The following is a 12,955-nucleotide window of genomic DNA, read 5'->3' on the forward strand; positions in this document are numbered from 1 at the left end:
CAAATCCATTCTCCACCCTACAGTCTAGAAGAGCTTTCCAGAACACATCTGAAGATGCCACCCGCTTCAATCAAACCAAAGGCTTTTCCACTGCATTTAGAAAATGACCCAACTCCCACGGTTCTATCTCCTTCCCCGGCACATCCCCAACCCCTCTCCCCCTACTTGCCACTCTAGCCATTCTGGAATATTCTGGCTCTCCCAGGTTTATCAAACACACTCCTCTACTCAGGGTTATGTGCATCTGCAGTCCCCCTCAGCTTCAAATTATTTTCCCCCAAATAGTCACATGGCTGGCTAGGCACAGTGGCTCACGCCTGTAATCCCAGCACTTTGGGAAGCCAAGGAGGGTGGATCACTTGAGGTCAGGAGTTGGAGACCAGCCTGGCCAACATGGCGAAACCCTATCTCTACTAAAAATACAAAAATTAGCCGGCTGTGGTGGCGGGTGCCTATAGTCCCAACTACTTGGGAGGCTGAGGCATGAAAATCATTTGAACCCAGGAGGTGGAGGCTGCAGTGAGCCGAGATCATACCACTGCACTCCAGCCTGGGTGACAGAACAAGATTCCATCTCCCAAAAAAAAAAAAAAAGTTGAAAACAAATCAAAAGAAGAATGATACTTCACAACCCATGAAAATTGTAACAAATTCAAATTTCAGTCCATAAATAAAGTTTTATTGGAACACAGGCACGCCCATTGGCTTTCGGATTATCTCTGGCTGCTTTTGCACTACAGCAGCAGAGTGGATTAGCTGTGACAGAGACCATATGGGGTGCTCTCACTGCTTGTCACTGCCTCTGGCGCACTACAGATCACACCGAGGCAGCCATAACTCAGTTTTGCCTCATGGCCCACAAAGCCTAAAATGTTTCCTGGCCTTTTACAGAAAAGATCTGCCAATGCAAGTTAAGAAGGAGAAGGCTTTAAGAAATGTTTCTGGCTGGGCGCAATGGCTCATGCCTGTAATCCCAGCACTTTGGGAGGCCAAGGTGGGCGGATCACAAGGTCAGGAGTTGGAGTCCAGCCTGACCAACATGGTGAAACCCCGTCTCTACTAAAAATACAAAAATTAGCCGGGCATGGTGGCGCATGCCTGTAATAGCTACTCGGGAGGCTGAGGCAGGAGAATCGCTTGAACCCAGGAGGTGGAGGTTGCAGTGAGCCGAGATCGTGCCATTACACTCCAGCCTAAGCGACAGAGCAAGACTCCGCCTGAAAAAAAAAAAAAAAAAAGAAATGCTTCTAAGGAAGAAGGGAAGGGACAAGGCTTACTAACCTACTGAACAGGAGCGGAAAGGTAAGGGGAGAGATATCAGGGGACTTGGTGGACAGATGGTGGTGACATTCACTAAAGTTTAGAGCAGGAGTGTCCAGTTGGCTTCCCTGGGCCACATTGAAAGAAGAAAATTTGTATTGGGCCTCACATAAAATACACTAATGCTAACTATAGCTGATGAGCTAAAAAATATATATCTCACACACACAAAAAAAAAACCCTCATGTTTTAAGAAAGGTTACAAACCTAAGGCCGGGCAGGGTGGTTCACGCCTATAATCCCAGCACTTTGGGAGGCCAAGGCAGGTGGATCACCTGAGGTGGGGAGTTCAAGACCAGCCTGACCAACCTGGTGAAACCCCGTCTCTACTAAAAATACAAAAATTAGCCAGGCATGGTGGTGGAAGCCTGTAATCCCAGCTACTCAGGAGGCTGAGGCAGGAGAATCACTTGAACCCAGGAGGTGGAGGTTGTAGTGAGCTGAAATCACGCCATTGCACTCCAGCCTGGGCAACAGAGCAAGACTCCATCTCAAAAAAATAAATAAATAAAAAAGAGGAGAGAGATGATGAGTTTAGTTCTGACATGTGAAATCTGAGTACCTAGGGGCTGAATCTGAATACTAGCTCCAAGCCCAAGAAGAGTAGTAGACAGAGAACTAGGAAGTTAAACTAAAAACAAATTCTTAAAGATGGTAGGGAAGACAGAAAAGGTGAAGAAAGGTGGTGGGTGGGTCCTCTTAAGACTCCTCAAAAACTTCTCACAGTTCATATACCTAAACTTTCGCAATGTCACAACATGTTTTGGTCAGCCAAGGAAAAGCCAGAGAGATCTGCCAGCCGCCACTTCTTCTTCTCGCCATAGGCATAAACACCACCCCAGACGCCTCGCCATTGCAGGGAGAGAGAGAAATACACTAATTTTGCATTTAAGTACAGAGAAATCCCTCCTGACATTTCGTTAGAAAGCCTGTCGTGTGTCGCCTTGCTGCTGTGAGTAATAAGACAGCACAGTCCCCTGGGCTGGCCTGATAATAGTCAAAAAAACTTACAGGTACACAAGGCTTCCTGGTTTACCAAAAACATTTTCTTTCACCAGCGAAGTGGGGATCAGTATCCACGTTCACAGACAAGGTCTACCACACTGTCAGAAAAAAGCTGGGCTTTTGCAGGCTGAGAAGAGTACGTGAAGGTCAGCCTCTCATTCATGTTTCTAGGTGGTAATAGACATCAGGGATCCACGGAGTGGTGAACAGATGTCAGGGATTCCCGCCGACTTGTTACTAAGGGAACTTTTGTGAAAATGCCCTGAATCCACTCAATCCATAAGCCTGACGCATTGCTTTAAAGTCCTGTGGGGTAGCCAGTGACCAGTCTAGCACACAAGTGTGACAAAGGAGGTGGCTCCTTCTGAGCTGAGGCTGACAGAGTGGTGGGCCAAAGGTCATTTTCTAATACCAGGAGCTACAAATACTGGCCACAGCCCCCATATCAAGGAGGGTGATTTAGTGTAGATGTTAGAAAGCACATTGGTCTTTTCAGTCACAATTATGCACTCCCCCAAGCTACAAGCCCTAATTACACCTTTTGTGAAGAGAGTAGATGACTGTCTGAAAAATACTAGCATGAGGGACAAGGTCACACTCATTTGGGGTGATTTTCATGTTGCACAAAGGAAGGAAAAGGCTCTGTATAAAAATCAATTTGTGTAATATAGCAAACATCTATTAGATGTCAGGGAGCTCAGATCCACTATGTCTATGAATCACCAGCACTGAACAGCCCTGGCCTAAAAAAAGCTGGACTGGTATGTCAATGGACAGGCCCAGAGCCAAGCAAATCTGATTTCAAATTCCAGCTGCATCATTTATCGTGTGGCCTTTAGAAAGAAACCTCTAGAGTCAAAAAAAAAAAAACCCTCCAAGGATTGCGATAGAGGTAGAACTGCCAAGTCTCTGCATTTTACCTCCCTCTTGGGGTTCTCTCTCTCATCAGTCTGGCCTGGCACTACCTCCCCACTAATGGATCATCTGTCCCATGTGTGTTCTCCATAGCCTTCTGAGGGAGCTAGTCTGCAATATGGCCCTCAATGAACCATGCCTCCCTCATAACCACACCTGTACCCACCTCCCTTCCAAATTGACTCTGGATGGACCCTGTGACTACTTTCCCAATAGAATGTGGCAGAAACGATATGCCAGTTCTGGGCCTAGGCCTTAAGAGGGCCTGGCAATGTATGCCTTTGCATTCTTAGAAGCCAGCTACCACATAACTCCAACCACCCTGCTGAAGAGAAAGGCCATGTGGAAAGGCCCTGGAGAATGAAACACCACATGGAGAAAGGCGCCACATGGAAGAACATCAAGGCACCAGACAGGTGAGTGAAGATGACATTTTGGAGGCTGCAGTCTAGTTGAGCCTCCAAGACTCTGCCCCAGCCACCATCTGATTGCAACTGCATGAGAGACACTGAGATAGACCAGCAGAAGAACCACCCAGCTGAGCCCTGTCAATCCACAAAACCATGCCAGATAATAATAAATTGTTGTTTTGAAACACTAAATCTTGGAGTGGCTTGTTACATGGCAATAGATAAAACATCATTCCTTAATTATCCATAGCACAGCCCACTCTCTCCCACAGACACTCCTTATCAACTCCTACAGCACAACTGCATCAACCCAAAATGGGAGAACAAAGGGCAGAGTGAAGGAAATCAAGTTTAAGGGTGACCCTCAGCAGCCATTCTAGTTTTGCTAGCAAACAGTGTCATATTCTGTTAGTATCCCAGAGGTCCAGATTATCCAGCCAGATTCTGGATTCTAAGAATACCACCTAGTTCAAAGAAAGCTCTATTTTGTTTGCATTCCAATCCCACTGTCCCCCAGAATTATTTCCCAAAAGCTCTCGGAAGTTTTGTAGATGACTTACAGCATTCCCCAGGTCCCTAATTTCTTCTCTCCATTCAAGGAAAGTACAGGCCACAGGAATTCCTGGACCTTGTTAAACCCTCCAACCACTGACCTGTCTAGCCACTGGGCTTGTCCTGGTACCATGTCTTTCTCTCCAAATCTTTCCCAGGATGGAGATCTAGGCTTCTCTATCCACCTTCCCTAGGAGCTATTTCTCAGCCTCGATGTACCCCAGAAAGCTGACGGAAATATTCCCACATGTGGGGTTCCCAGGTCTATGGAGGCAATCTCAGGCCTAGCTTGGAGCTGGCAGAACATGCTCCCACAGCTCCTATCTCTGGTCTCAGGTCTCTTCCTCTACCATATCTCTCAAATGATGTTAAAAAGACTTCTCAGCCAGGCGCGGTGGCTCACGCCTGTAATCCCAGCACTTTGGGAGGCCAAGGCAGGTGGATCACGAGGTCAGGAGATCGAGACCATCCTGGCTAACATGGTGAAACCTCGTCTCTACTCAAAATACAAAAAATTAGCCGGGCGTGGTGGCGAGCACCTGTAGTCCCAGCTACTCAGGAGGCTAAGACAAGAGAATGGCGTGAACCCGGGAGGCGGAGCTTGCAGTGAGCTGAGATCACGCCACTGCACTACAGCCTGGGCAACAGTGCGAGACTCCGTCTCAAAAAAAAAAAAGACTTCTCAATTCCTCTCCCTTGTCATAGCAGAAGAAACCCTCAGGAAAGATTTTTCTAGTTGATTTTATCTAATAACCAGCTGTGGGCCTTGGCTGTAAGGCCGATTCCTTTTCTGGAGGTGGTGTTTCCCTCTGCCCAACCTTTGAAGAGCTGCACCACCCCCCGAGTAGGAAGGACCCTTGTGGCCAGAGTCCTTGGGCCTACCAGAGACCTCTACACTTCCCTGCCTGTGCTGAGGTTTTCCTGGAAGCTGCTCTCTGGAAGCCAAGTATGTGCTACACCACTTCCTTGGAGTCTTGACCAAAGAGACTGCCCCAAAAACCAAGACCTCCTCCAAGCTGGCCTCCTCCCAAGGGCTCGCTGGCCACCGGGTCAGATCTGGTGACCCTCTTGGAGTTAGCTCCCAACTCCCCTCCCCCGTGTATGCTTCCTGCAAAGGCTGGGTCTCTCGGTTCCCCTTTTTTCACCTGAACAAGGAAGATCTCCTTGGGAAGTATCCAGTGTGCACACAGTATTCAGTGCCTCGCTCCCCTCCGCCAATATGGGGTTTCCTGGTATCATGCTTTCCATCAGGGTGAAAGTTCCACTGGAGTAGGGAGCACATTAGAGATGCCATGCTCAGCTGTGTACCCACAATCCAATCCCTAGCCCAGGAGGCTAGTACAGCCCACCTGTCTGTACTTGTTTCTCCAACAGCTGCCACGGCCTTCTGAACTCCATGCCTCCAAGCAAGCTCAGTGACAGCACCACATTGGCTGACATCTCATGAGGTTCGCCATCTCCAGTATCTATGGGCCCCCTCTCTAGTCTCATGAGTCCAGATGCTGGCCAGTCTACCCATCAGCCTGGGGAACTCTGCATTCTCTTGTGAGTCTGCCCGTGAGGACTCACCTCATCCCAAGCGACTCTGCTTGCATATCCTCTATCTCTACCTAGCCTTCAGCCTTGAGGTCCAACTTGCTCATGTAGGAGGTTCCCAGATGCCAAGCACCTGACCCACAAGCCCCCCTGCTGAAACTGCATCTGCTTTGGCCCTGAGAAAAGTCCCATCCAGTACTTAGGCCACAGGACTCAGGCCCACTGTGGGAAGACCCCCAGCTGGCTCTGAGTAAAGTCACACTTTGGGGTTAGCAGGGAAGATCCTCCAAGTTGCTCCTGGATGCAGCTGTCCTCGTTTCAGCCCTACAGGTTCAGCCTCCCCTTCGCAGTGCTGTCACCAACATGCTGACCTCAGGGGCTGCGTTTGCCCCTTTTCCCCATGGATCCAGACCCTTTGCTCACATGCTGTTTGGCATAGTTAAGCCCAAGCTATCAACGTTTAAAAAAGGCACAGGCGCAGGGGGTGATACTCAGCCATCTGAGCTGCTAACAAAACATGCGAGCATTACTAGTTGGGGAGCTGACTTCACCTCTCTCATATTCAGCTTGCTTGTCTATAAAATGGGGGAAGTACCTCACCCTTCACAGAGCTGTCAGGGAACCGGTGATAACATGCATGTACTGTGCCGAGCAGGTGCTCAGAAGTATCGCTCAAGCAGATGGATGCTTTTGTTCAAAGTTACTAGTCAGGAATGGTCTGAGAGTCCCTGAGACACCAGAGATCTCCTACCTTTGTATACGCCAGAGGATGGGACAGACACACCCAAAACTGTCCCGGTTGTTAATTCCGCTTCTCCCCTGGCCCTGGTCCACTGTCCCTTTCCCGGAAGAAAAAGCAGCACTCCACTCTTGCTAACTAAGACTTACCCAGCCTCACCCCTACACAAAATACAGCTGGCTCAGAACAGCCAGGGATGCTCCTCACCGGACAGACATCCATCAGCCAAATTTCCACATCAGAATTTCCTGGAAAACAGTGACCACCCGAAGAACTACCAAAATACGTATCTATCCCAGGGCTTCAAGCTAGAAACAAGGAGGCCCCTTGCTTCTCATGTAAGAAGCAATACGTTCGCTTTCTTTTACATCCGAATCTCAGGAAAGGAACTGGAAAAGCCAGGGCAGGGCACACCTGAGCCTCTCCTACCAGTAGGGCATCTCCGGATTCTCCAGATACAGAAGCAAGAGGGTTCCTGCAACATACTCTGCTGACAGCCCATGAAAGCTCATTCCAGCAGCCCCTAAACTTTGCTCAAATGCTACTGATCCCTTTAGGAGAGATTTTGTTGTTCTCTGGACCTGAAAGCAACCTAATATACTTTTATAAGGCCAGGCTCTTGCTGACAATGTTGCCCACAGGATACATCCTCAGGCGGACTCACCCTGTAACCATTTCACTTCTTTCTTTCTTTTTCCCCGGACGAATTGCACTGAGCATTTTCAGTCAAAATTTGCTACTTTGTTCTCTGTGAAGTAGGTCAAGAGTTAAATTATAAATAAATTCGGCCTCCATGATTTCTTCGGGCAGTGTTTTACCAGAACGTTTAGGAATACTGACACAATTGAAGGTAACTGTTAATTTAGTCTTTACAAGTATCCTGGGGGCAGGCGGACTTCTAGCAAAGGGGATGTCCTGGAAGGTCACCCCCCCACACACAAAGGACTTTAGAAACTTCGGGTCTCACTCAGGCTGTGACTGTGAGCTCAGTGATTAGAGGACAGCCTGTCACACAGACAATAAACAGCCAGCCGCCTTGCCTCAGCAGGTCCTGTGTAGCCCTGGGGCCAGGCCAGAACCCCAGGAACAAGCCACTTTCGGGTTCTGAGCCTTAGCCTGGGGGAGCTGGACCAGGGGAGCGGGCAGTGGCGGGGGGGTGCTACGGCACCCCGGCATCAAGCCTGCTGAGGGGGCTCGGGCTGGTGGCCAGCAGGCTCGGCTGACCAGCAAGTGGGTGGCCCCGAGGCGGCCAGGCAGCCTGACCCAAGGCAGCACGACCGGCCACCGGTCGTCAGGCTCTAGACTCCGGGGTGGAGACGCGGGGCTCCGGGACCCAGTCGGTGCCACTTTCTCGGACCCCTGATCCTCCGTGCATCTTCCCAAGACCGCCAGACCCTTCACCGGCCCCTGCCACTGCCGGGAACGCTCCCGCCTGCTCCTGAACTCACACAGGCAACAAGTTCTCGCTTCCTCAGAGCCGCCACAGTGTGCTCCGGAGGCCCGGCGCTAGGGGGAAGCTCCCCGCGAGTCCGCGTTGCCCACGCCCCGAGCGGCGCCCGCTGCCGTCGCTGCCCCTCAGGAGCGTGGAGCCACAGGTCGCGCCGGCAAGGGCTGCCCCCCGGGGGGCCCCTCCGACCGGGACGCTGCGGCATCCCCCGACCGGGCAACAGGTACGCGAGCGCACCGAGGACCGCAGCCCCGGCTCCTCCAGCCCCGGCCCTCGCCCCTTACCTCCAGCAACTGCACGTAGCTCGCCGGGAACCAGCCACGGAGCCCGTCCTCCTTCTCGCCTTCCCACCAGCCGCCGTCCGGGACCTGCAGCAGCGTAATCAGCTCGCCCGCGGCGAAGCGCAGCCCCTGGCCGTGCCGCTCCCCGGAGAAGGGGTACAGGGTCCGGCAGCGAGCGCCGGACATGGCCTTGGCGCCCGGGTTCACAGCGCAGCCTGCATCCCCGCCGAGCCCCACGGGCTGGGCAGCGGCTCCGCGGGGTCCCAGGCGCCCGGCGCTCCGGGCTCCCGCGCTCTGGGCGCGCGCCGTCTCTGGGGTGCGCGGGGGTCCTCGGGCAGGCGGGGGACGCGCGCTCCGCGCAGGGAAGCGGAGACTCGTTGGCTTCGCAGAGCGCGCGGCGACGCCCCCGGGCCGGGCAGCTCGCGGATCCCAGCTCTGGGCTGGGGGGCGGGGCTCAGGGGGAGGAGACCCAGGCGCCGCGGGCTCCGGAGACAACTTCCCGGGAACGCGGAACGCGGGCTGCCGCCGCGAGGGCTGGCCGGGGCAGGGGCCGCCCCGGCGCGCGGAAATGCGCAGCTCCCCCAGGAGGTGGGAGCCGGAGCATCCCCCGCGGCAGGACTCCGCGGGGCGGGAGGGAGCAGCGGGCGGCCGTAGAGAGGGGCTGGCGGCCGGGTGGCCGGGCGGGGGCTCGCTCACTGGCGAGGGGGCGGGCCGGGGCGGGGCCAGGGCGGCCACGCCCGCGGTGGGCTGCGCGCTCCCTCGCAGAGGGGCCTGTCACTGGGGAAAGGGGCTCCCACTCGCGCCCCCACCGCCGGGGACCGCGAGAATGGAAACGCCCCTCTGTTCTGTGCCTGCTTTGTAGGCCTGGCGGCCCGTGGCGTGCGGGCGGCTTCTTCGAGGTGTCTGCGAGGGATCGTTTGTGGTTGTCATTGTAGTGGTTGAACCTGGGGTTGAACTTGACTCACCGGAAACTGAACAATGGGTGAAAGACAGGTTTGAAGCCTGGCGCCTGAGCCCAGCAGCCTGGTGGCAGCGTGGCACGCTGGAGGGACGGAATGGGGAGGAGACGGGGTCGGAGTTGATAGAATTGGAAACAGTCGATGGGAATAGATGGAGGAAAGGCGAATGGTGAGAGGAACAGCACCAATGCTTTTACTTGCAGAGGGAAGGCCGGCCCAGGGTACCAGCCCTCCCGAAATCGAGATGGGCTGGCTAAGGAGTCTACACTCATGTAGTCAGTCAACAAACATTACCAGGAAGCTGCCATGTTCCATGCGATGTGCCAGGTACTACAAAGATCATCTGGGCCAGTCCTTGCTGTCCAGGGACCAGTGAACCTGAGTGCTGCAGAATGTTGACCTTGGACTGACCGTACAGAAGTAAAAGAAAGCTTGGTTTCTTTGCTAGTCTACACCATAAAAAAAAATAATAATAATAATAATAAAGTACATTTTTTAGACTGTAAATAGCTGGACTCGGCCAGGCGCGGTGGCTCACGCCTGTAATCCCAGCACTTTGGAAGGCTAAGGCGAATGGCCCACTTGAGGTCAGGAGTTCGAGACCAGCCTGGCCAACAAGGCGAAACCCCACCTCCACTAAAAATACAAAAGTTAGCCGGGCGTGGTGGCGGGCACCTGTAATCCCAGCTACTCAGGAGGCTGAGGCAGGAGAATGGCTTGAACCCGGGAGGCGGAAGTTGCAGTGGGCGGAGATCACACCACTGCATTCCAGCCTGGGTAACAAGGGCAAAACTCCGTCTCAAAAAAAAAAAAAAAAAATGCTGGACCCTTTAATACACCTGTATACCTCTGTCTACTCCTTCCCCCCTCCCCCAGTCACCTTCTGTGGCTCCCTATTGCCTTTTAAATTTGGTACAAACTTCTACGCCTGTACATTTCAGGCCCTCCACAACGCCTCCTCTAGCTTCACCTCTTACTATGCCTGCCTAGATATCCATTACAAAACCCGTCAGGCCGGGCTCCAAGAGACTGAAGATCTTGCACACCTGTCTATGCTTTGAATCAGACCCTGGCACAAAGCCTTTCACCTAGTTCAATGGTTCTCAATCCTGGCTGCACATTAAAGTCATTATGCAACTTTTTAAAAATACTCATGCCCAGGCTTTAAGAGTCACTATTGAGCCCTAGTCTGCAGCTAAGCCATCTCACCTGAGCAGCCTCCGTCTGTTCTCTGGCCATGGGCAAAGTGACGCATGCAGATTATTTGTAATAGTCCATCAACTGCAAAGTCTTGAACATTTGCTTGGCCAGAAATATAAAGAAACAAACTCCTGACCACAGTCACCACTTAAGAGTCCCTTAAAGCGGAGCTGCATAACTTCATATCAAAAATAGTCATTAAAAATAGCTGGCCCAATGAAGTTTTAAAAGAGATACAATTCCTTGTATCAGGAAAATATGTGACTTCCAGCAGGCTGTTCTCAGGCTTCATTCCTGATGATGTGGCCTGAATCAAGGTAGGACAACTGAGTTCCAGCCATCCTGCAACCCCAAATTCCCTGCGTGCCCATGAGGAACTGTAATCCAGTTTGGACTTGAGAAATCACAGCCTACACAGCATGCCATACACTCGAGTTCTACGTGACCCACCTCAAACATTCCTGCAGCAACCAAAAATGATAATAGCTGTTAATTTCTCCACTTAATTCATTTCATTCCTGTAATCCTACGAGCTGATGAAGTGACTGTTGTCCCAGTTTTCAGGTAAAGAAACTGGGCTCAAAGAGTGTGACTTGCTCACCATCATACAGCTGGTCAACAGCAGAACCAGCTTTGAACTCGATTCTAGCTTATTGTACACTGAGTGTTGCTTTCTGTAGTCCCCCCTGCCAGTCAGAAAGCGGGTATCCTAGTGACTCACCCACAAATAGCATCTTAAGAGAAAGTTCTCTAGGCCGGGCACGGCCTGTGAGAGCTTATGCCGGTAATCCCCGCACTTTGGGAGGCCGAGGCGGGCGGATCACAAGGTCAGGAGATTGAGACCAGCCTGGCCAACATGGTGAAACCCCATCTTTACTAAAAATACAAAAATAAGCTGGGTGTGGTGCCACGTGCCTGTAATCCCAGCTACTCAGGAGGCTGAAGCAGGAGAATCGCTTGAACCTGGAAGGTGGAGGTTGCAGTGAGCCGAGATCATGCCACTGTACTCTAGCCTGGTGACAGAGCAAGACTCCACCTCAGAAAAAAAAAAAGAAAGAAAGAAAAGGCTCTCTGGTGATACCCAATGTCAGTCTTCACAGAAATAAGACTGGACTAGCAGTCAGTGGAACTCCTGTTCCTGATCTCTTATCAATCAAGTAACCTCCAAATCCTCAAGTCTTCCCATAACTTTGGGTCTATTTCCACATCTGTAATTGGAGATTGAATCCAGTAACTGGAGTATGGGAATTTAAGTGGTTAAATGTAGTTAGTGGTTAAATATGTTGGCTCTGGACTGCCTTTATTCAAACCCCATTTCTGCCACTTTCTAGCTGTGTGCCATTGGGTGCTTTACTTACATCTCTGAGCCTCATTTTCCTCATCACTAACAAGAAGACAACAGTAGTATTAATATCATAGAGTTATTAAGAAGATTAAGTGAGGAAGCATGTAAACTGTTTAGAGCAGTGCCTGGCACATTAAATGCCCCTATGTTAGCAATTGTTTTTATCTATCTAGTTCAAGGGTCCTGGCGATTTATTACATAACACTTCTTTTTTAACTAAGATTTCTAGAGCAACAATAGAAGGAGGAACTCTTACATCTTTGGGATGCCACAAATTTTGTAGAAACACACTTTGGCTTTGTTTTCTCCCAGGATCTTGAAGGAAAGATAAACTCCTCCCTTATCAATTTTCCCTCCTGCCTTCTCCCTCTGTGATCTTCTATTACCATCTTGAAATTGTATTTAAATCTTTAATTATTTTTGCTTTTTTTTTTAAATTGAGACAAGATTTGGCTGTATTGCCCAGGCTGGAGTGCAATGGTGTGATCTTGGCTCACTGCATCCTCTGCCTCACGTCTCAGGCCATCCTCCCACCTCAGCCTCCAGAGAAGCTAGCTGGGACTACAGGTGCACACCACCATGCCTGGCTAATTTATTTTTTGCTTTTTTTTTTTTTTTTTTTTTTTTTGAGATGGAATCTCGCTCTGTAGCCCAGGCTGGAGTGCAGTGGCACGATCTTGGCTCACTGCAAGCTCTGCCTCCTGGGTTCATGCCATTCTCCTGCCTCACCCTCCCAAGTAGCTGGGACTACAGGCACCTGCCACCACACCCAGCTAATTTTTTGTATTTTTAATAGAGACGAGGTTTCACCGTGGTCTCGATCTCCTGACCTCGTGATCTGCCCGCCTCGGCCTCCCAAAGTGCTGGGATTACAGGCGTGAGCCACCACGCCCAGCCTATTTTTGCTTTTTTAATAAATAATAATAATTATTAAGTCTTATTTTACTGGTTAGATTGTTAGTAACTCAGGAGAGGGATAGCATCTTTGTTTTAAATTTCCATCTATCTTTTTTTTTTTTTTTTTTTTAGATGGAGTTTTACTCTTGTCACCCAGGCTGCAGTGCAATGGCATGATTTTGGCTCACTGCAACCTCCATCTCTGAAGTTCAAGTGATTCTCCTGCCTCAGCCTCCCTAATGGTTGGGATTACACCATGCACCACCCCACCACGCCCGGCTAATTTTGTATTTTTAGTAGCGATGGGGTTTCGCCCTGTCGGCCAGACTGGTCTCGAACTCCTAACCTC

At 51.0% G+C, this 12,955-nt stretch overlaps 1 protein-coding gene across 1 annotated transcript in view; it reads right to left on the bottom strand.

The window, feature by feature from the left end:
* The window catches only part of GAS7 (growth arrest specific 7), a 279,805-nt gene extending 271,197 nt beyond the window's left edge, over window positions 1-8,608 (bottom strand). Inside the window, exon 1 of the mRNA XM_032139667.2 lies at window positions 8,209-8,608. Coding sequence (XP_031995558.1) covers window positions 8,209-8,391 — 183 coding nt within the window. The 5' untranslated portion in view covers window positions 8,392-8,608. The remainder of the gene's footprint in view (window positions 1-8,208) is intronic.
* Window positions 8,609-12,955: the final 4,347 nt, after the last annotated feature.

The sequence above is a fragment of the Hylobates moloch genome, unplaced genomic scaffold (assembly GCF_009828535.3).
Source record: "Hylobates moloch isolate HMO894 unplaced genomic scaffold, HMol_V3 SCAFFOLD_19, whole genome shotgun sequence".
In the NCBI taxonomy this organism is placed as follows: Eukaryota; Metazoa; Chordata; class Mammalia; order Primates; family Hylobatidae; genus Hylobates; species Hylobates moloch.